Below are 25,107 nucleotides of genomic sequence, written 5' to 3' on the forward strand. Positions count from 1 at the left end.
CATCGCTCGGCCGCGGAGTCGGGCGGACTACAGTTCCCAGCCTGCCTCGGGAAACCGCCCACTTCCTGGTTGCCGCGCCTGGAGGCGCTTAAAAGTAGGCTGCTCCCATAGTGGAGCGGGGAACAAATCTTTACCGGAGGCGAACTTGGAGGGGGTCGCGCTGCCACTACTGACCTCACATTACTGCAGGAGCCTGACGCTGTGGTCGCCCCCGCCGCCGAGCAGCTGACATTGCTCGGCCGCAGAGTGGGGAGGACTACAGTTCCCAGCCTGCCTCGGGACACCGCCCACTTCCTGGTTGCCGCGCCTGGATGTTCTTAAAAGCAGGCTGCTTCCTCCGCCTCACGGAAGCGCGCGGGCGGCGCCGGGCTGAGCCCGGGCAGAGGGTGGGCCGTCTGTGGCCGTCAGGGGCCAGAAGAGGCTGGGCTGGGCCCCCCCCCCTGAAATCGTGACTGTTGCAATCAGGTAGCCCATATTATTAGTTGTCCCTAGCTGTCTTAGGTCATTGCCAGGGGTTCTGTCTTTACACCTGGGCTGGTTTTGTCTTAGCGATGTCAACCCGCTCAGGCAAAAGCCTGAGGAGGGGTGGGGGGGAGGGGAGGGGGACGAAGGGGGTATGGTTGGTACCATGGACAAGTTTATTACCCGTGTGGCCAATGTTATTGACAATGAAATCGCCATGGCTGAGCGGCGGCTATCTCGAGGTCCCTCTGGACATAGACGGTCATCGTTGGGCTCGATAGCCTTGGTCCCCTCCCCAGAGCGAACACTGGAACCACCTCTCCCCGCCCTTTCTCCCTTGGACCACCCCCGTGTGGCCGCCCTAAGAGCTAGTATAGACGGGTTGGAAATCTTGACGGCCACGGCACTTCATGCTGAAAACAATGTGGCCCCAGATCTAATGGCTAGTGAGGCAGCCATCTCCTTGTTGCCCCTGGCTAACGCTTCTACTCACCTGATGTCGCCCCAACCTTCGGCCCTTGTAGTACAGGCGGAAATACACCCAGTCCCCACTAAAAGGAAAAGATTGTCCACCCCACGGAAAGGCAGACTAGTTAAAGACCACAAGAGACCTAGGTGGGTTGGCGTCAGGACGGGTGGTTCACATAAGGCAGTAGGGCGGGATCCCAGCCCGCCACAGGGAGAGAAGGGGGAGGGTATATCTGGAGGGCCAGTGGATAGTGTCTGTAAAGAACAGACTGGCGGCCTTGCAGCGCCTTTACCCCCAGATTCCCTCCTAATTGCAAACATGGAGAAAATTATGAAATCCTTACTCCTTCCGGTATTAGATAAAATCAGGGAGCTATCAGAGCGGGTGGATAAAATGGAGCAGGCAACCCTAGACAACTTTTTCTCCCTAAAATCATTTATTAAATTGCATTTAATAATTAGGGAGGATGGGCCTGGGGAGGTTACTGACAGCAGGGAGACCCCTATAGTGCAACAAGGCACAGCTATCACAGCAGGCATTATGCCAGCTGTACCCGAGGTGATTGATTGTAATTCGCATCCTACCGTTACTGCTGTAGGGATAGCGAGGAAACCTGGGCCGTCAGTAACTAAGCCTGTAGAGAAATTAAAGTCTTCTAAGGCCGCTAACGACATCTCAGATAAAAAGTTGGCATGTGCCACAGTTTCTGGCATCCCTGGTAAAGCAAACTCTATCACCTCAGCCACCATTCCAGTAGCCCCTAGTACACCTGAGACTCTAACACCCAAATCAGCTAATCCTGCAAAGGCCCATGTACAGCAGACAAGTGAGGGTCTTAAGGGTGGGAGGGCTCATAATGTTAATCTCCCCCCTGACTGCCAGCCCTATGTAGCCGTGTTGATTGGGGTGCCTGTGCTTAGCCCGGGTAAGCGTGAGACATTTGCTGAACTGTATAACAAGACCCTATTTTGGCTTAAAGAAAACAGACCCTTGCCCAAATTTAGGGAGGGATGGATCATTCACGTAAGGAGAGTTGGCTGGATTGGCACTAAGCAAAAAACTATAAGTGGGGATTGCATCATAGTAAACTTTGAGGATCCAAGGGTTGCCAGCTATGTATGCAGTGGACCTATGAGTGAGCATAGCCCAACAGGTAGCGGGGGACCAATTGGCATTCGTGACTTCAGTTACTTTAATCCCCCAAATTTGCCAGTGAGGCCACCTGGAACCCCTATGTGGGAGGACTGGGACGGCAGACAAACTCGTGGAAGCCTCTCCCAATTTAGCCTATTCAGCAACGCCCCTTGCCAGCCGCATGGTCGCTTTTGGCAAGGCTATTGACATGCAATCTGCCCAATACGGGAGATGCATAACGTGGCATCTGGGGAGACATCAATTAACGGTTTAACATCTGGAGAGGAGATGGTGAGGTTACTTACTAGCACTCTTTTTTCACCAACTATCTCTAGGGGGCATTCACCGGTAGCTTCCCCCGAAGCACTCGTGTCGTCACTGCTTAGTAGGGAGTTAATTGAGGGGGACATTTTAACCCCGGATGCTGTGGCGTTGCCTATCATTGAGGTGGCTACTGCCACTGCTAATGCCCCTCCTGCAAGTGAATTAGCAATGGGGTGGGGAGGGGCTGGCAGTGTGTCCCTGAAGGTAGCTAGCTGGAATATAGCGGGCCTTGCACAGAACATAAGCATACCAGACTGGAATGTATTTATAGAACCGTTTGGGATTTGCTTGTTCCAAGAAACCTGGTGCTTGGAACCTCTACATAAGATGGGTTATACCACCTATTTTGTCCCTGCCATACGACCAAGTGGAGGTAAAGGGCACCCCTCGGGAGGGCTATTAATCTGGATAAGCCTCTCCCTGCGGTACTCCATTAAATGTATAGCTAATAAGTCACCTGACCTCCAGAGGCTAACAGTGAGAGGGCCATGTGGAGGGAGAGTGCTTGAAATCTTTAATATTTATGTCAGAGGCACACGGGGCGGCTTGTCCACCCTGCCCTCAACTGGCATTGACGAGGAACTCAGAAATTGTAGCGCTGATTCCCTCGTCATGCTAGCGGGTGACTTTAACTGTACATTTGAACCCCTTGCTGTGGACGATGTGCTAGGCACCAGAGATGATGATGTAAGGAGAAGTATCCCACCGTTGCAAATCACGCCAATTAGAAGATGGACCCAAAGTGCCATCGACCTTAATGCCCTCTGCTTGGAGCATAGCCTTAGAGCAACCAATGGTAGATCTAATTCAGATCAAATGGGGGCCCATACGTTCAACAGAGTAGGGCATTCCTCACGGATTGACTATATTCTGCTGAACTATCGTTTGTGGGCTCACCTGGTGGATATGGTGGTCCTGCCGTCTATTGACAGTGACCATAACCCTTTGTCTCTGTCTTTGTCCCCTCTGTGGATGGGATGCTCCCTACCCCCAATCCCCCACGTGTGGAGAACAACACATGAAGTGTGTCCCTCTAATTGTGGTAGGCGCCTGAAATGGAAGAACTTTGTTGGTAATGAGGGAAAGATCTTGGAGGTAAAATCCATAATGGCTAATACCGTATCTCGTTTAGATTCCCCCTCTAACAGTGCGCAGGAGATACCCACACTGTTTGCCCAAACTACAAACGCACTAGGAGAACTGTTCTTAGTCCATAATGTGGGAAGAAGGGCTAACAAAAGAGGCGCCACGAAGGGCATTGCTGGGTGGTTTTCACCTGCTTGTCGCGACGCCAAAGGAGAATTAATAAAGGCAGTAAAATCCAAGAATGGAGCCCTGATAAGCGCTGCTAGGGGCAATTACAGGAGGGTTATATCTAAGGCAAAGGTAGAATGGGAGAACCAGTTTTGGCATGACTTGAAGGTCGCAAGCCTAAGGAAGGACCCGAAGGGCTTCTGGGACCTACTAAGAGCTAGGGATAAACCCGTGGATACAATGATAACATGTAACATACCGGAGGGTGCGTGGTTTGACCATTTCTCCCAGCTCTATACAATGGTCCCGGGTAAGGGGGTAAGTTTGCCAGAACAGCATCCCTTAGCGCCCTGTGAATTTAATGATGAGCTCCTGTTCACAGCCAAGGAAGTGGTAGGGGCGATTAAATGTCTTGTCCCCAATAAAGCAGCAGGCCCGGATGGCCTACCAGGGGATTTGCTACGCATTAATCCGGAGGAGTGGGGAAAACTTATCGCTGCCCTACTGAATGCTAGTTGTGATGGGGCAGCTTTCCCGGTCTCATGGAAGGGTGCTGAGGTCGTACCAATTTTTAAAAAAGGGAGCCGGAACGACCCAGTCAATTACCGCCCCATAAGGCTTTTAGACTCCTCGCAGAAAGTGGCGGGAAAAGTGGTCTTGGGCAGGGTACTGCAGTGGGTTGAGGAAAAGGGTATTCTTTCTGACTTCCAGGCCGGTTTTAGATCGGGTATGGGGACGATAGAGCAATCCTTCCGGCTTATGTTGCTGTATTGGAAAGTGGTTGTACTGGGCAAAGGCAGTCTGTATCTCGCATTTATAGACCTGCGGACTGCCTTTGACCTGGTCCCACGCAGCCAACTCTGGAGTGTGCTTGATGAACAGGGTATTCCACCATATTTATTAAACATGCTGATTAAATTGCATGCTGATGATTTTGCACAGATCAGGTGGGGTAATCAGGGGCAAAAAACAGCATGAATACCTGTAAATAGAGGGGTACGCCAGGGATGTGTTTTAGCCCCCACTCTGTTCTCATTGTATGTCAATGGAGTGGTGGAGCACCTGCTGCAACATCCTGCAGATGCACCATCCCTGGCTGGCAGAAGAATACCTACCCTCCTATTTGCAGATGATACCCTCCTGATCTCTAAAACCCCGGTAGGCCTGCAGAGTCTGCTAACTAGCTTTAAATCCTTTTGTGATGCAAGGGGGTTAGTTATTAATACAGGGAAAACCAAGTTTCTGGTCCTTAACCCCCCGAAACAGATAGCTAAACCACCGACGTTAGATTCTGTTTCCCTCGAGAGGGTTACGGAGTTTGATTACCTCGGTATTCGCCTCTGCGACTCTATGAGTTGGAAATGTCACCACCAAAAGATGCTGCTGACCCACAAGAGGGTGGTGGGTGCCCTTCTCAAGGAACAACGTGCCTCAACCCTCAAACCCATTGCGCCTATATTAGATATCTACAGGGCAAGGGGTGTTAGTGCAGCACTTTATGGGGCGGAACTCTGGGGGGTACATAATGTGGATCAGTTATCCCGCTCAGAAAGTAAATTCCATAAAGATCTAATGGGGCTCCCCCATAGTACCCCAACCCTTCCACTGCTTTTAGATATGGGCACTCGGGCAATTAGTGACCAGGCTAGGATCCGTCCTCTCCTCTTATGGGCACGAATCTGGAGAGTTACAGAAATGTCTAGCTACGCGGATGGCTTAACTGATGTGCTGGGGTCGCCAGGCTGGCCAAAGATCTGTTGGTTGAGGGAAGTCAAGCGTCTTCTCTGCAATCTTGGCTTTGGCGACGCTTGGAACAATAGAACTGCCCCCCCAAAGTCTGTCCTGAAGAAGATATATTGGAGATGGGTAGCCGATAGCAGAAGTAGTAATGCTAATTTGTGCAGTACCACCTTGGATTTCATTTTGGTAAAGGATGTGTCTTTTTGCGAACCATACATGGATGTTATTACAAAACGCAGGGACAGGGCTCTATATTTCCAATTCAGGGTAGGTCTACTTCCCGTTGGGGAACTGACCTCTAGGTGGAAGGCTCCGGCCCAAACAATTTCTTCCTGCCCATTTTGTGAAAATAGGACAGAGTCAGTTCCCCATTTGTTGTTCGAATGCCCGGCTTATGCAGACCCCCGCAGTAGATGGTTAAAGCCACTCTGTAGAGAACTTGGAACTAGACATTACAAGGAGGCCCTACGTATATTGAAAAACGACCCACGGCCCCTCTTTGCTTGTGGCTTAGCAAAGTTCCTAGGATGGGCTTGGCGTATTAGATCAACTAGGCTTTTGTATCTCGTTTAATCTGTATTTTTAACTGTTTTTATCTAATTTATTGGTGCCACTCGTGGTATGAAATGTATGCTTATTTTCCTATGTATTGGCTCCTTTTATTGTTTTATTGTTCATTAGCTTATGTACTGCTTTTTAAGATATTCATTATATCGAAATAAAGCCGATTGATTGATAAAGATAAACAGGTTGAATAGGGAGGGAAAAGAGAGATTATGTGAGGGTTCACTTTGCACCTTGCATGTCAGACCTTTCAATCCCAATGTATCCTATCTTTGAAAACATGTTGCTCAGATATAAATTTGCCTTAAAGAAATGAAAAGATAGGGGGTGTTTGGCAAAACATGAACAAGTTGGTTTAATTAAAAGCAGCGGCCAGGAGAATCTCGACAGAATGCATCTGAGGAAAGTCTCTAGGTATATAAAGTTTTGGCTGGTTTTATATACACCTTGAAGTAGAATAAACCAATTTTTACATTCTGAAAAGCTATAACAGTCATAAATTAACAAGGTTGGGCACCTTGATAAGTACACAGATGGCTCTCGACCTCAGGGAGACCTAGTGTGGGCCAGTGTGTATGTGTCCAGATGTCCGGCATGAGGAACGTGTGATCACTATGTGTGGTGTGCATGGCATTCCATGTCCTGATTGGCTGAGTGTTTCTATCTGCATGTGGCATCTAGCTTTGTGGTATTTTAGAGGAACACCAGCCTTTAGCCAAACGTGTTTTATTGGGGTCAATTTTCGTGGGCCTGTTTGTGTTGCAACAATCTATCTGTGTGATCGAACAAGATATTCCATGGGTGTATGTTTAGCTTTGGGTTAAGAGAGACCCTACCTTTGACCTGTTATTCGATAGGTGTGGGTTGCAGGGCCTGTCTGACCACATTTCTTTGACTCTGGGTTGATGAGGTGGTCACCTTGGGTAAATCCGACAGCAATAGTAAGGCGGATGGCCCTCAGTTCTTCCTTAATAACTTTTAGGCCGAGCTCAGTATTGTTGATTATTCACATCAGCTCCCACCTGGTTACTTGTAACCAGCGTGCGTTGGCATTTGTTTGCAAGGTAAAGAAGGGTATTGATCCTCCGGTGTTTAATTGAGTCTCTGTGAACAGTCTAAATTCTTCTGGAATGTCTCTGTACTGAGCCCAGCCAAAATAACTAGCAGTTCTTTTCCTTTAAGCCTGATGCAACATAGTTGTTTTCTTCTGTAGCAGATGTTGAGACAACTCGGACATATGCTTTCCAGGGATGACCAGCGTTGGGGTGGGTATCGTTATGAGAGAACAGAGGTCCTGCCATCTGGGAACGAGCTGGCTGTAGGCAAGGTCACCACACCGCCAGTATGTATCCATCGGCATGGAGGTGCCCCATTGCAGGTCTGCAACGTATAATATCATGTCGCAATCCTCATTATTATCCAACGGCATGGTTCCTTTGCCTCTGAAACATAAAGAGTACAGTGTAAGTTTCTGTACAATTAAGGGTTGCCCTTTTCCCTCCAACCATGTGTACCTATTAATCTTGGCATGCCAGATTTATTGGCATGTGGTGTCTAAGCTAGAATTGGACCTCCTCTCATGGGACTCATTTACCCCTGCATGATTGAAATGAGAGGCCCTACACTGGGATTCCATGTCCAGGGTCCATTTGTCATTAAAGAAGGTGGCTCCAATGATGTTAAGGGCCACCCTGGGACCGCAGACATAGGCAGGAGCAGATGTATTTGTGTACTGGTGCTGCGGTCTTGCTACCGCCAGGAACCTCTTCTCTCTAAAGTCCCAAAGCCAAACAGTGTCCTTCCCTATGGTGCCCTATGGTGCCCCTTCTGCGAGTCTGCCTCAGATTGGATGCCGCTAGGCTCGGTGAAGAAATGCAGTGCAATGGGGTGAGGTTACCAGGTGAGGTTTAATAGTGCTTTGTGGGGTTCAAATGTATGGGGTTGGATTTCTGCCCTGATCTTTCATAGGTACAGATAGAGAAGGTATTTTGCTTTTTTAGGGGCTAACTTTGGGTGAGGTGTCTGTCGTGTGTGCGCCCAGAGGTCTCTACTCTTGATGTGGTGTAAACAATGTCCTTCAGTTTTTTTTTTGCAAAACTGTTTCAAGAGGTGTTAAAATTGTAAGGGAGTAGTTAGTAGGTGTTAACCGGAATTAATGCTCTCATGTTTTGGTTACCCCCCTCTCCTAACTATGGTGGGGACCGTACTCTTTTCCTGTGGGCTGTTTTTGTTTAAAGGGTTGACACTTTGATCGGGGCAGGGGTGTTTTTTTATCATGTATATGCTGCGTGCAATTGTGAAGGGAAGTGGGTGTTTGGACTTTAGTTTAATTGTTCCGTTGACATATTCATATAATTTTGACCTCGGGTCCTGGCATGGGGTGATGTTTTTCTCTAAGCTGCATTACTGGGCTATGCCCTTCTTCTGATAGGGTCAATAATCTTTAGGTTGTTTGGTGTTGCTCTATGTGTGTCCTGAAGGGCAGGTACCTGTGTTATTTACTTGGGCGTGTTTACATTTAAGGGAAGGATACTGAGGTGGTTGGAAGGTCGCATGTGGAGTCCCATGGGAACCTGCAGGGAAATGGCTGGGACTGTGAATATTTGTGGTGTTTTCTCAACAAGAATCAGGAGTATGATTGGACCTTTATATGTTTGGCTTGATGGTGGTGGCACTAGATAAATTCAATGGATTTCCCATTGGACAGGGGTAATGTCATTGGATTTTCCAGGAGTCTTTGATGATTTTGTTGCCATCATGGACATTGTTGCCCTCTGTGTTTGAGGAACCTGACCCCCAATGCTGATGCTGGAGCACTTACCTTAGAGGGGACTCTATTGGGTGCTAAATCCGGAGGTGGTGGAGACTTACATAGTCTGCCCAAAGTCATACTTGGGTGAGCAGTCCTCGGTGCTTGCTTTCATGCACTGGCTTCAGACTGTCCACCCCCCCAGACGCGAGCTCAGTCAGCCTCACCCTGAGGGGGGGCAACAGAAGTGGGTACCCAGGTGTCGAATTCTAGTGCGGACTGCCAGTTGACCTACTATGGCAGTCCTGAAGGCTGGCGGTGGTGGCTGGGAAGGAAATGTGACTGAGAGTGGTAGAAGTGGGTGCTACACTGAGGTCTTGGGTTCACTACATACTTGGCTGGTTCTATGGTTTGATTCATAGGTAGGCAGACTGTTCTATTCTGTTTGTACTATTCTATTGTGTTTGAGGTAAATCTTTAGACAACAATACTTAGCTGTAAGGTTCTCTCAGTAGCAGTATTGACAATGTTTAGAATTTGGAGGCTGACAACCTTTTGGCTTTTGGGTGCTCTGTTGAATCCCTCTAGTCTTTGTCCAGTCAGGTGTCCCTTACCCACCTGTGGTTGCAACAGCAGCTTTGGGGGCAATTGCCCTTCGGTTCTGGTCACTGCAATGGGGCTCCTGTTTTGGAGATGAGATCAGTGGCCTATCCATTGCAGGTTTGAGGACTCTTCCCAGGTGATAGCCAGGGACACCTTCCTGGGGCATCACCATACCAGTCGGGTAAGCCGTGCCTAATGAGAGAGAGGAGCTCCGGGTATGGGCAATGCACCCCTTTTCACTGTGCCACCATCTGTACCACTTCCTCTCTTAGGGAGGCCAGGGTGGTGACAAAGGCTGGACCTGGTCTGGTTACTATTGATCCAGTGGGTCGTTGCGTGCCATGGCCATTGGCTTCCAGCTCCCCTAGCACCCGACATGCAACCTTCTTGGTCCTTCTTACCAAGAAATAGTGTGCACGTTTGTGCCGCTGCTGAGCAAACATACATAACTCTAAGAGGTTCCCCATATGTCCCAGGACTAACCTTGGGCATGGGCTCCATGGTTTGCGATCTCACTGCCTGGCAATCCCAGGACAAGGGAAGAGGTTGCCAATTTGTCTCCTAGAGGGGAGACTCCAGGGGAGGAACAGGATATGGTTGCATCCTCAGAAAACTGGATGGACATCCTAAGTTTGGACAGCTGTTCTGGCCTATTAAATTAGTCGGGGAGGACGGACAATATAGCAATTGTCCCTGAGCTTGTTTCTCGCTATTTCCAGTTCAAGAGGTTCTGTAAGGGGGACCTTGGCAATGGAACGCAGGGCTCCCTGTACTGTGGAGGTGGTCTTGCTGCCCCGGTATCCACTAGAAAGTGGTATGTTGTCCCATTTACTAACATTGTGACCAAGGGGCCTTCCTCAGGGTGGTCCTGTACTGTCAGTGAGGTGAAAACAAAATGGGAAGGTGCGCTAGATAGTAGTGAAAGTCCATTGCATATTTCAAATATATCCTTCAATGCATTTCTTCTGTAACAGACAAATAGATTCCAGCCAACTTGTTTTGTTTCCAATTACTCCTGGGACTTCATTAGGGCTGAAATAACATACAAACAGCATAGAAATAAACATACACAAATATAAACATATATGTCAGTGAGGTGAGCGTGTTTTTAAGCACCAGTGGGGCGTCCTTCTGTGTTGGTGGGCCCCACTCTGTGCTTTTCTCCTTGCAGTTGGAGGAGTTGGAGCTCTCTTCCTTGGTATTGTCTGTTTTGGGGTTTGGCTTTTGCGTTTTGTGGCCACCGTGGGGTTGGCCCATAGTATAGCCAATTTTATATCTCTCTCCTGGTCCCAGTGCCTACCCTGACTGTAAGCTTTAGTGTGTTCTATGATGTTGATATCGAAGGTTCCCAACCCAGGCCATGGGAAGGAGTGCTCTTTGGTGAGGTCCTGCATCTTGCGGCAGTGTCTCTCTAACCTTCAAGCATGGGGGAGAACCTCGCTTGAACATGGCTTGATGGAGTCTCATGATGGATTGGGGAGCTTGTTTTAAGGATTTTACAAATTTAGATTGTCTCAAGATTCTTTTATTTTTTTAATTCTTTATTGAGTTGTGTTATAGGAAACACATTGCAGAGATAAACAATACTACTACACAATAACAACATTGCAGATAGACCATTCAAACATCATGACAAATGTAGCCAGTCCAATGAAGGAGATGACCATAGTCTTGAGTGTCCAGTTGTCTTAGACAGTGTCATCTGAGCAGGCCTGTACATGGGGGGCTAAGAGGTATTTCTCATGTGCTATCTCCATTCAGTGCGTGGCTCAGTGCCAGCGTCCTCCGCAGGGTGATGTCCCAGGAGGTATGATTGGAGGGGGGACCAAATGTCACGCAGGCGGGAGGAGGGCGGCAGGAGATCAGCATATGTGTTCAATTGTTCCTGACAATATAGGAGGTCCTGCAGCCAGTCTTTAAATTTGGGAGCCCACCCCCTAACCCATCTGCAGGCGATCCGCCTCTTTGCGAGAAGAAGTGCAAGGGAGATGTAGCGCCGCACTGAGGCAGCTAGTGGTGCGGTTTGTCCCAGGAGCGTTACCAGGGGGTCGTCGGGAATGTGTAGTTCAGTCATTTGGTCAAGCGCCTTCAGCACTTCCGTCCAGTAGCTCCGTATGGGAGGGCAGTCCCAAGCTAAGTGCTTAAAATCCGTTCCCGCACAGCCACAGGGGTCAGTATTGCGGAGGTGTAGGCGCTGTAAGCGTGCGGGTGTGGAGTAGAGTCAATGAATACATTTATAGTGTATGATACGCAGTCAGCTGCTAGAATCTTTTTTACCCTTCTGTCGGCATGAAACGGACAACTGCTCATCAGTGATGGGGGAGCCCAGTTCTCCCTCCCATCGGGAATGAGCCAGAGAGGGAGCGTGTGTGCTGTCCTGCTGGGTGGTACGGTATAGGAATGATACCACATGCGTGAGGGTAGTTTTCTGGAGGAGGGCATGCAGCGGGGTCATGATGGGGGGCTCCTACGGGAAGCATGGGGTGAGGGCCTTTACATCTTGTCGCAACCTGACATAAAGAAAATGGTCCAGAGGGGTAGGTGGGGTAGTGCCAAATAATTCCTCACTGGTGCAGAATGTCCCCTTGACATATAGCTTCCCCCAGGTTTGAATGGAGAGTTTTCGGAGAAGTCGGCAGCAGCCACCCTCGCATGTGACGGGTAGGTCAAGTCTGCCCTGGAGGGGGAGCAAGAGAGAGTAGAGAAAGGGAGCGTGAAAATGGCGGGCTAAGTCCCGCCAAGCACTGATGGTACATTCCACTGTAGCGGAGACCAGGCGACGAGGGAGAACAGGTGTGCTAAGGTATGCAGAACAGGGGGTCTGGAGCTTGTGCCCTTCTTCGGCTGTGAGATGCGGAATATAAGGTGGGGGTTTATCCAGTAGGACGCGAAGTGGGCCTTGGCACAACTAAAATATTGCTCCAAATCTGGGATTTCAAAGCCCCCAGCTTCAAAGGGTCACGTGTGAGTGTCCCAGTGTAGTCTAGCATGTTTCCCTCTCCATGTGAACCGTATGAGTTGAGTTTTAGGAGTTAGGTGTAATCGCAGCCTTTATATGTGGGTGGCGGTTTCAATTGACCTGTAGAGCTGCAGTAATATGGGCACCAAGGATTTCAGTGAGGAAAGCAGTGCAGGTGCTCCATGCAGTGCAGGCGGGGAGAAGGCAAGGTGGTGCAGCCCGGTTCCGAGGGTCCACTCACTGGATGTTGGTGCGATGTTATCTCCGGCCTCTGGGGCAGGCAGCTCGAGCGGAGAGGCCTCAGACAGAGCTTCTTAACCCCAGCCGGCTCCAGGCCGCATCCAGAGCCGGTGCAGCCACGGGGAAGGTGAGGCAGAATGATTCGGCAGCCCAGGCTAGGAAGGAGTGAACATCAGATGGCAGTGATAGTGCAGGCCCTCCACTGACGTCTCTCCTGCACCGGGCCCCCGCCAAGACCTCCGGTCATGGAAGCAGGCCGCGTTGCCCGCAGCTACACCAGATCCAGGATGTGAGCACTGCTCTCGCCGAGGTGGGGCTGCCACGCCGATGTCACAGGCGGCGCCGTGGGCACTGGCAGTCCCCCAGGTATAGGCAGCCCGAAGGGGCGGTCGGTTACAGCAGGAGGTGAGGCGGAGAGGAGCTGGCACATCCCGCGCAATTCTCTGCAACGGTGTTCAGCGGCCAAGATCCTGGTGGCAGCCGCCATCTTAGGTGGCACAGGCTTTCTGTTCGCCGCGGAGTCTCTCAGGGAGAATCAGACTTCGCACGGGGAAAAAAACTGCATCGGCAGACAGCGGGTGGCCTCCGCTTCCGGTGGTAATATTTCCAGCAGTGTGGGGCAGATAGAGACTAGGATGATGGGCGGATGGTGCCCCGAGCAGCAGGAGCATCACAAAAGTGCGGCCATCTTGCTTGGCGCCCACTAGCGCCCCCCCAGATTGTCGCAAGATTCTTTTATCACAAGTCTTACTCTAATTTTGGGGAACAGTGTACATGGGGTGGTACGGGAAACAATCTACTGGTTACAAGCTCTATAAACAATCAATGCAGTGAAAAAGACATTCAACATTAAACAATAGACAAATGCTAATAAAATAGTAACAACCTGTAACAGAATATAATTGTTAGTTCAGAGCAATACAAGTTGTTCTATAGCAGTAAATTAGCAAACATTAAATTCTGGTCCTAATGCAACATAACATTTAGAAATGCATCATATTAAAAAATGACAAAGAACTTAGCCTTCTCCTAGCGCCTGCAACCTAAGAAGAGGATGCTCCATGTAACACACAGAGCTAAGTAACCCTTATAGTCTGTCGCTATCAGCTCGGAGGACCGAAATTTGCAATGATTTGGGCAGAGATAAAGGAGTGACCTCGCGAGAAATGCGCAAGCGCGGGCATTCGCGCATGCGCTTTTGTGAAAAGAAGTTGCCGTCAACGAGGAAGAGGGAGCCCCGGGACGCCGCACTGCAGGTAAGGCATTTTATCTAATTTTTTATCATAGTTTAACTTATTTTAAAAGGAGGGCGGGTGGGAGGCGGGCGGCGCATAGTGGGGCTACACGGAGCGCGCGTGTGTGCGTAGATTTGGCCACACTACGTGATGCTCCACATAGCTCCACTACGCCCACTACGCCCAGGGTTAGTACTGACTAGGAAAAAAGCAAAAAATTATCAACGCTTGTTCTAGTTTTCCATATGCTACTTATTGGGACTAAGGATCAGATTTATTGTCTTACACTCTGATGGCTGCCTGTGGACACACCTCTGCCCTTTGGATTCAGCAGAACTTCTAATCAATTATGGCATCTGCTCACCAGTCTTTGATTGTGCAGATTAATCAGTTTGGGCAAGGATCCTTGCCTTTCAGCAGCAGTCAGACTCGATAAGGCAATCTCTCCTGACTGGCTCACTAAAATATTGCTCGGATATTAACTTACCTTAAAGAAGTGAAAAAACAAGAGGTGTTTTTTTTCAAAACAGGAACAAGTTGGTTTAATTAAATGCCATGGCCGGTAGATTCTCAACTGAATGCGTCTGAGGAAAGTTGTTGAATAAGCACTGTAATGCCTTTTAAGAATGTATAAATTGGTTTATTGTACTTCAAGATTTGATAAAATCAGCCCAAACTTTGTACAACGACAGATTGTGCCTTATGAAGATCTGACCACACATCTCTGACTCTAGCTTGATGGGAAGGTCACCTTGGGTAAATCCAACAGTAATGATACGAGTTCGCTGGATCTCATAAAAATAATAGGGCAGTCACTGGTGTAATTTTTATCGACATTCTCAATAATTTGTGTAAAGTTGTTGTAGAGTATTGGTATTGTTTTGACTGATATGATATAGGAATGCATAATCATATAAATGACATACATTGACATTGCTTTTACTGACAGCATTGTCGGTTGTACATGGATTATGGCATATATTTACATTTACATTATGACATATTTTGAATTTGTGTTTTTTAAGCATTGACATTTTCATAAGGGCACAGCTTATGGCATACGTAGGCATTGCATTTATCGGTATTGTCGTGGTCGGGCCTGTACACTTCATGGTGCTCATTGATATTGAATTTACTGATACCAAGACTACTTTTTCCTTTTCGCACAACACCTTCATGTACTGCACTGTATTGTGTGAAATTTTAATAAATATGTGCCTCAAAGATTTTGCATAGGTGTCCAGAATTTACACTTTGTCTTGGAACTTGACAAGCGCTCTGCTGCCGTTTGGCTAGGGTTTCGCTACTGTAATGACAAATACAGGCGGGCAGAAAAATCACTATTTGTTAAGGAAAGGGCAAATTTTGAATAATGAGTGAGAAATCCATCCAAGGCTCCAGCCTGGAGCATTTGGCTGGCAGGTTACAGTGTGGCACTAGACGATTCTGGTATTGGAGTACATTGGTCATGTTATGTAGGCATTTCTATTTGTGTTCTGTGCTTTGCCTTAACTGGAAATATTGAAATAAAACTTTATAGAAACACTGATTAGAATGAAATCACTCCATTCATAGCCTATATGTTCCGTCCAGCCATCCCACAATCAGCTGCTGAAGTGATTTTACCTCAGGGCGTGGGGCACTGCAGAGGCTGCAGGAATTATAGCAATGCCCCTGACTAGGCTGGCTTTAATGCTAGAGCAGATGGTGTGAGAATATTTGTTGTGCCCCCTCCAAGGATTCAACGTGTACCACCCTACAATGGTGCACCTCATCCATACATAAACCCACTCTTATGTGTTGTTAATTTCTTTTACAATGCTACTCATTCCAAGTATGTAGGGTAAAGTAGGGTGTGGAGTGTGTTATATGACACACACATTATAAAGACCCAAAGGCTTTGATAAGTGTATAAGCCAATGTATAGAAAATATTACTTTAGACCAGGGTCACTGGAATTATCTAATTGTCCATCCTCTGCTATTTTCGCATGATTATAGAATGAATGAATGATTGAAAAATGTATTGTTCAGTTAATAAAAACTTATAATTAAAACACCATTATGCAATTCTTCTTACATTTCATACATTATTAAGACCACATAATTAAAAGATACTTTTCATCAATTTATAAAACCAAGTATATATAAACCAATCCTCATTGTCCACAGCTAAGCAGTTTCTTTTCCACTATTTCTATAAACTTCAGAAGTCTGCCCGTAAATTGCAATCTTTCTCCTTGTAAACTGGCTATGACTGCTTGTCGGCATGTTCGTATCATTTGACTATTAAAGTCCGACCTTAACAGCCTCCTACGTTCCTCTATTAGTGCAGGGAAGCTACAGATGATATGGCAAATTTCTTCCCTCTTGTAATTACAGAGGCGACACATCCTCTCACTACTCATCAATTTCCATGCAGGGGCGTCTCCAAGAAATTGGCTATTTCCAAATCGGAGAATCATAAGCTTCAGCTTTGCCCTTTGGCTATTTGAGTCTCCTAGATAGCTCAGAGGTTTTAGCATACCGTACGAAGCAATAACTGTCCATGCATGGGATCTCTTTGCCAGTACTGTTTTATCCCATAGAGACGACAAGTTTTTTACTGCACCCATTTATACCTTTATTAAAAGCCACCTGTGAAAGTGGTAAGGCCCATAGTTTTTCCGCCTTGAACGCATCTATCGCCAGTTTCAAATATTGATGTGCCTGCTTATGTTTATTATCGCATATTGTCTCCCAGGCCACTGTCATAAGCGAGGAATTATTATCCCTTCTAATTTTATGGCAGAATTTTAAATATGCTCCTAAGCTATTAAGGTTCAGTCGTTTAAGTCCGAACTCAAGTCGGATTTGTGCTGGTGAAGTTTGTCACGGAAGATTAAACAAGTGTCGGTAGGTCCCTGTCACTAGCTTATCTATGGGTTGTCAGCACATCCTCTTAAGGTCTCTACTCCATATGCGAGAGTTGGCACATGTTTAACTGACATAACTGACATAATTTGTAATAGTTGGTTAAGGGGAAACCCTTTTAAGTTATTCTGGAGTATGGAAAATGCGGCAATTAATGAGTTATTTCCTCTCTGTAGGGCAGCACATTGATTTTTACCCGTGCCCCTAGCATCTATTATAACACCCAGATATCTATATTCAGTGACCGAGTCTAATACAGTACCTTCCATTCTCAATTTTGGTCTTACAGCCAACCCCCTAGTCACCAGCATTGTTTTTGTCTTTTTTAAGTTAATCTTTAGCCCATGAGTAGAGGTGTACTGTGCACTTTCACTAATTAATCTCTGCAGTCCCACCTTGGTGAAACTTATTAAAACAATATCGTCGGCATAAAGTAAATGTGAAACATTAAAACCTGCCATAGTCGGGGATTGAGAATTAATTTCACTAAGCCTTGATGAAATCCCAGCTAAATACCAGTTAAATAAGGTTGGAGCTAAAACACACCCCTGTTTCAACCCGTCCCTTATCACCATTTTTTTGGACAAAACTGTGCCTTGACCCAACCATACGCTCGTCCAAGTATTAGCATATAACAATTGTATCGCTCTCAACAAACTCAGTGAGATTCCCATTTTCGTTAATTTGTTCCAAAGAATATTTCTATGCAGTGTCGAAAGCTGAGCTAAAATCAATAAAACATAAATGAAGGTTCATCTTACGGCGTCTGGCCATTTCCATTATAAGAACTAACATTTGAATATTAATAATCGTCCCCATGCCTTTAAAAAACCCTGTTTGATTTTTTGGGAGTAAATTACTGGCAACAACCCAAGCCGCGAGTTCTGTTAGCAGACACTTAGCAAAAAACTTTGCTTCACAATCCATTAAAGCTATAAGTCTATAGTTAGCACGGTCTGAAACTTGACCAGCTTTGTAAATCGGAGCCAAATTTGAACCCCTCCATTTGTCTGGGACTTCTTCCTTCATTAAAACATGATTGAATAAGTTTGACAAATTATTTGCCCAATATTGTGGATTTTCTTTAAATAGTGCTTGAGGAAGACCATTTGGCCCTGGTGCACTACTCCGTCTGCTAGAACTTATAATTTTTTCCACTGTTGTCTGCTGGATCATTAGCTGGGCATTTTTCCTTGTCCCTTGTATTTTCTACTGAACTTACTTCTGTTGGCTTTATTATATTTCTGGTGTAACTGTCATTGATCCCAAATGCTTCTCCCAGACTTCTTCCGATATATTTGTAGTCAATTGTTGTTGTTTCCTACCATTGGCTTGATTAACCAGTCTCCAAAATTCAGGTGCATCTTTACATTTTGCTGCATAATTGATTTTACTCCAGAACAGATCAAGCTTGATTTTTGTTTGTATCCATACCTCTTTTGTATAGAGTAACCTCAGTTTTGGTAATATCTTACTCCTGACATTTGAAGATGGTTGATTTCTTAGGCCCCTCAGAGCATTGTTCAATTTCCTTTTCGCTATCTTAAGTTGAACAGTTATTTTTTGGGGGAAAGATGTAGCCGTGTTACCATGCCTTTTGAACGCACAGCATTTTTCTCTACTAGGTTAGTTATGAACTGCTCCCAAAGGGTCAATGGATTTTGATCTATTCTATTTAACTCTTCTTCCCACTGGTCTCTTGCTTGCTGTTCGATATTTTGTATATTATTTACTGTCCAGTTTATCCTTCTATAGGTCAGACCAATAGGTTCCCCTAACTCAGCGGCGCTTTGTTCGTGTCGGGTAATATGTAGATTGAGGCTGATCATTTGTGGTTGGTGATCACTTTCCAGCCAATTTCCCAGGTAATAGCTTATTATTGATTGGTATAATGGGAGAGACACTAAAGTGTAATCAATAACAGCTTTGGATTGTGCCGCAAAATGTGTCGCCTGAGCTGGAATGTCAGGATCCACTCGGCCATTCAAAACTCGAAGGCTGTGATGCTCCAGATTTCTCACCCTTTCTTTACCCATTTTGTCTGATCGTTGTGTAGTGGTATTGGTTGCCGGGACATGCCACATTTGATCAATCACCTCCAGTATTTGATCCCTAGGCACCACCTGGAAGAAATTCATATTAAAATCCCCTGTAAAGATGATCCAAGGTACTGGATTCATCGTGCTTAGTGTTAACAATAGGCTCAGTATTTTCTCTATTGTTTCTTTTTTTTTTGCTGCCAAGAGGATGTATGTATACATTAATTATCATCAAAGAAAGAGTCTTATTTCTGTGCTATAAGGCCAGACCTTAATTGCTTGAATGGTTGATTTCCACTTCTTCGGTCTTTATTTTTAAAGCCACTGTAACGTATAAGGCCAAACCTCCTGCTGCTCGCCCCTTCAATTGTGATTTAATTGCTCGCTTACTATAGCATAAGTATGCTGGTAACTTAATTTCCTCCTGTGCCCATGTTTCTTGAAAGAGGATTATCTGAAACCTTCTAATGTTTGTTAGGAATTCATGATCGTCCACCTTTGCTGCCAAACCCACTATGTTCCATGATTATAGATTTTCTGCATCTGCAACATAATCCATCATCTGCCACATATTCTGCAGATTTTATATCAAATGATTCAAAAGTAACTAAAAATGCAATGGAAGGCCCTTTGGAACGGGTGACTGGTCACCTTTCTGTTGCTTATTACTATATTTGGGTTTTAAACTGGTTCTAATAAGGTGCAACCTATGCCCAGACGGCTTTAACAAGGTTAAAAATGACCAAATAATTCAGTAATACTATTACAAAATGTGCTGATAACGCCACAGAATTTGATTTTCTAGATGCATAATTTCCTCAACTCTGATGCATAATTTGGCCCTCTTGGACGCATAATTCCAGTAACCCTGTTTAAGACAATGAGGACTACATCATGCAGGAATTAAATGTCATCCATACTGGTGGGCATTATATGGTAAGGCTGCTTATTCTGGAGGAATACAAACTCAGGATTTAAAACGTAACACTGGTTGGTATTCTGTTTACTAATAATTATTATTATCCAAAGGAACCCTATTTATCAATAGATGATTAGAGATATACACGAAGGCTTTAAACCTGTGTCTTTCAGTTTCTATGCTGCTATTTGATTTTGGTTCTTAGATCAGTGTGCTAAATTAGGATTATATCAATTGAACTGCAATTAACAAAACAGTCCCTGTGACAAAAACCGTAAACCACTGAGCAGTCTACATAAAAAAAAAATCTTTTTTCTGCATGTTACACATTGCGCTTCGCTGGAGGCACACTATCCCTCTGCACTACTTTATGAGGAGTCAAAACTCAGACAGACAGAACTCTTTAATTGCCAGAGTTAAACTGAGTTTTTTAGCCTATAAATTGCTGGCACACAAGGCATCTGAAGTCTGTGCCTTTAATCTGTAAGAATTGTCAAAATGCAAGCCCTTTACCACCCCCCCTACTCCCCCTCCCTAGAGCTTGGGCCTGGTGAGGTGACCTGAGCCCCTGAACAAAAGCAGAATGCAATGCCCTACAGTGGGGCAGTATGAGGCCCAGCAAATGCTGTAACTACACATAAAGACCCTTTATCATTCTATATGTGATAATAGCCCTGCAATGAGAATGATAATGAGCCGATAGCAGTCTGTGCCAGGTTGGGGAGGAGCTGCTGCAGGCCCTTGAGTTCACAGCAGGAGTGTGAGCCAGCCCCTATAATGGGTGTTACAGACCTTTGAGACTTCTCACAGGGGGACAGCGCAGCTGTCTGCAATGCCCAGAATTACAGGCAAACGGCATCCGTGAAAGGGATCATCACAGACAATGGACAGGAGGTCTACATAACGGACAGTCCATGAAATTTACGGATGGTTGGTCACCCTAGCCAGCTATATCAACCAGAAAACTTTGCTGGTAGAGCTGCTGCCCGTGGAGAGGGTTTTTGAAGGGCCACATACTATATGATGAAATTTCTGACGCAATGTCCATCATCTTTTTTTCAATGTCCACCTCTGCCACGTACACTTTGCTTGTCTCAGGAAGCAAAAGAGCACACATATTCACAGGTGGTGGGCGAAATGTCGAGTACACAGAAGAAATGTATTTTTATCCCAAAGGCAGGACTTTACTTAAGGGACTGTCTTTAGAAGAAGGTTTTTCCAAGTTCACCATGCTCCACAGCATGGTGGACTTGCTGTCACTGTTTTGGTTTTAATTCAAGCCATCTCTACCACAGAGGCTAGATATGTTTGGTGGAAAAGTGCCAACCTGGCTATGAACTCGAAATGCAATTAGCTAGCCATAGCTGGCCTGTGAAGGTCATGTCTTTGTCCTAGCTTTATGGCAGCCATCCTACCACGGGCTTAAAGACTCTAGACTATCTATGATTTAACCCAATCAGAAAAGTAATACCATGTGGAATTCCACTCAGCTTATTTGCCTTCAGGTGGCATTTAACTTATAATGGCAGTGTGCTGGCGGGGTGTTGCTGCCTGGTTACAGTATTAAGATGTGCGGAATTTGCCCGCCACCAGCACCATTGAACTCTTAATTGGGCCATTAGTGGTTTCACCTTTGATTTTGCATTAAGAATCGATGAAAAAATTGAACAAACCTAGAGATGTACTTCTTGCTAATTGCAGTAGATGGCATTGCTGCTCATCAAAGATACCAAATCAACGCAATGTACTGAAACACTAGTGTGCTTTACATGTGCTTTAATCGTTTCAGGTTGATTCAGATGGCACGATCACAACCGAGGAACAGATTTTTCTTCTCTTGGAAGCCAAAGAGCAGTGCGAATTGAACATCACAACACAGCTGCAGGAAGGAGGTATTGATTCTGTTTTTATTAACCTTATGACGTATGTAACTGTAGGACATGTAGGTGGAGAAGCTAATGGAAAGTGCACGTACCTCCTAAATCTCCTATATTAATCAAAGTCAAGCAATGTAGAATTGAGTTTTGAGCGATGCAGTGAGTAATGCATTATTCCTGCTAACCTGTACTGATATTGCAAAATGCAGTTTTAGAGCAAAAATAGATTTTGATCCAACATTTGTAACGTGCTGACAGAATTAATATCTAGAAATTGGTAAACATATTTGCTTCTCAGCTATTTATTAAGACTTAATTTTCTGCAGCCTAATTTTACTTCTGCTGCGCAGATCTTTTTCTTCTACTCCACGTATTTTTATCTCTTCTTAAAGTGCATATTCACAATATGTATGCTGTTCTTTTGCTCACCTTAGCTCACCTTCCGTGAACACATTATATGTCCTCATTTATTCAATCAACATCTACCAGATACCTCTCTCTGAATTAACCCCTTAGCTGCTGAAGCTTTGTACTAAGGCCCCCCCCCACTAAACCCAAATGCTGAGTGTTTGTTTGTTTGATGCACTTAGAGCTCGTCTTTTTCTACAAAAGGAATCCAGGCCAAATGTGTGTCGTTCTTTTCCCCCATGATGGGCATTCTAGAGGGCTTCAATGGTTGTGGATTCCCCTGATAGCAGCATGTATTTTTATTTGGAAACATATGAAAACGATGATGTGCATGAAAGCCTGTTTTCTTTTTTAAATGGCATAAGCAAAAGGTGTCTTGTGCTATGATCACCATATTCCCAGTTTTCTGAGACAAGAAAATGCACCACAGGTTTTGCACCTTTCTAAGTGCTAATCAATTTTTGTGATGTTTCGTTTTGTGGATGAACCATATAAAGGCGATGGCCTTTCGTACTTAGGAATGGAATATCCGGCCCATTCATGGCGGATCAACAGAGGACATGTTAACGGTGGACGCACATGTATTTGCGTCTTCATAACTGGAACTGGAGGGAACATACATGTACTTGTAACATGCACATAGAACCGTTGGGGTCCAAGATAGGGGACATAACTGACCAGAAAAATCCATATTTCCACAGGATCCTGCCTCTTTGCAATTTGGGGTGGAAAAACATGGGTGAACCTGAACAGCTAAGCATTTCTGAAAAGTATCCAGACTTCAAATTCAGAAACTGGTTATTGGTGTAGATTGATTATGGTTTTCCCAAAGAAACTAATAGTTGAAATGAATAAAATAATGATTTGGATAAAAAGGTAATAGATGGCAAGGTTTTCATTTGGTATTTTCGGGCTTAACAGCCAATTTACTGAAGTACTATACTTCTACACCCATCAGACCCTCCGAATGCAAGAATATATAGTGTTTGTTGGTTGTCCAAAAATATTTGATACCCAGAGCCTAACAATGATCAGCAGCTCATAAGGATATTTCATTGTGTACCTATGATTAATCAATACACATGCTACAATACAATGAATGAGTATTTTAGAAGAAACCTATACATTTTTAAAATATGCCCTAGTTACCGAGTTTAGGAATGATGACTATTTGCACATCACTGAATCTGGTTACACCAATATTATGATGTGATTCAGAGGGCATTGTGCACCATGTGTTCTCTCTTGCACACTGGCTTACATTTGTACGCCAAAAGAGGAGAAAATAAGAGCGATTCATTAGACAATAAAACATGTTTATATGTTCTGTATGCCTACATTTCCCCCAATAAAAATGGTACCTCACTTCTTTGGCTGAGTCTATTGCCTGCAAGAAGAAAGGCTTTAAAACACAACATGGGGACATCAAGATTTCACCTTCAAAATTGACTCATTTTGGTGATGTGGGTTGCTGTGTTATTTGGGCCCAGGGTCGGTCATCACTCAGGGAAACCAATTAAAAAAATTAATTTCTGCAAACTGGGCACACAAGGGTTTTTCGAGTGATGTGACTTTAGGGATCCCACTAGGTTTTCTTACACAGAATGTCCTGCTAACATCAAACATTGGCTAAAAACACACAGTGTTTTTATATTTGTGTGAGAGAAAGTTTAAGAATCTGTGGGGATCCACAGAATTCCCAAGCATCTCATATAGAAAATTGTAGTCCACTTTTGTGGCTGGTCTTATTACCTAAGACAAAAATGGAAAACAACCAGGGACAATGCTAAGACCATATGGACTTCATGTAGTCACAGGATTAATCCATTCATCGCCCGCTACAATTAAATTATCTCTCGGCTGCACTGATTTTGCTTGCAAAGTGAGGTCATGACTGCAATGGCCACATTCTTCAGAATCACTATAAGATGATTCAACAACAAATAGAACTTCACCTAAAGTACATTCCAGAGCTTCCAGATTCTGAGCCTTGATCTTCTCCCTTAAAGCAGTATCAGTAACAGAATCTGACGTTTTCAGAACCTGCTCCAGAGCTATCCTCCATCTTTTGAGCTAAGATCCCGGGCAGCACATAGCAGCTTCAAAGGTGCTTAACCATTCTTCAAGGTGCTTGGACAATAGGTGCATTGATGTTTACATAAATGAGGAAATGAAAAGAGACAAGAAAAGTAAATGAAGGTTCTTTTTTTTAACTAAATAGGTAGCTGTGACAGTTTTTTTTATCTTTCACCAAGGGATTGATGGTCACTTGACAACACTTCAATTTATTTAAAACTAACTCTTCTCAATCAAGAAGAAAATAGTGACCTTTTAATATTATCCCCTTCACATGGTTTTAATGATTTGTGTTTTTGTGGGGTTTTTATATTCATGATACCACCATCCAAGCATTTCCTTATTTCTCGTGTAGAGCCTCCTCATGTGCGTTTCCATGACTGTCCTTCTCCTCTTCAATTATACAGATAGTAGTGCCTTTTTGTTCTTTATGCAGCTCTGAGGTCCTCCTGTTCACTAACAGCGTTTAAAAAATTAAGGTTCAATCCTGGCTGTCCAACTTATACCTAGCAGGCTTTATCTCACAGCTGACAGATGCTTGAAACATACTTTTCATTGAAGCAACAACTACTCAGGAACACAAAGATCCCTTGGTGCCATATCCCTCTTCAAGATAGTGAAAATGTGTGTCCCAGAACACAACTTGAAATACTGTACAAGCCTTAGTTATCTCCCATCAGGATGAAGGAGACACCCTGTTTAGATGTCGCCCAGTACCCTCCTAGCACCCTGAAAGGTATCCTATAAGCACTAAAGCAGCATGGCTCATCAAGGGCTCTAACAAATTTAGCAACATAAGTAGTAAACCATCATTATTACTAAATCTACACTGGCTCATACTTCCAGCCTGGATCCTTTTCACAACCAGCTGCATCACTTAAAAATGCTCAACAACAATATCTCAATAGTAGTAGTATGTCAACAAAAACAATACAAATACTAATCAACTTTGTTAAGGACAAGTAATGGATTCTTCTTCTTAAAAGTGATCAATGTTAATGTTCTGTGAAGACTGCAAGTCATAGTATGAGAAACCTCTAAGATTATCCATATATTTTGATTTTTACTTTGATAGACTTGGTTTTTAAGTATTTTATTGATTCACAAACACTCCCCATTACAAATTAACCGTGTTCATTTCTT

At 44.9% G+C, this 25,107-nt stretch overlaps 1 protein-coding gene across 1 annotated transcript in view; it reads left to right on the forward strand.

Moving 5' to 3' along the window:
- Positions 1-25,107, forward strand: part of PTH2R (parathyroid hormone 2 receptor) — a 1,278,649-nt gene that overhangs the window by 281,932 nt on the left and 971,610 nt on the right. Inside the window, exon 2 of the mRNA XM_085646864.1 lies at positions 21,393-21,495. Within this exon, the coding sequence (XP_085502990.1) occupies positions 21,393-21,495 (103 nt within the window). The remainder of the gene's footprint in view (positions 1-21,392; positions 21,496-25,107) is intronic.

The sequence above is a fragment of the Triturus cristatus genome, chromosome 3_2 (assembly GCF_964204655.1).
Source record: "Triturus cristatus chromosome 3_2, aTriCri1.1, whole genome shotgun sequence".
Taxonomy (NCBI): domain Eukaryota; kingdom Metazoa; phylum Chordata; class Amphibia; order Caudata; family Salamandridae; genus Triturus; species Triturus cristatus.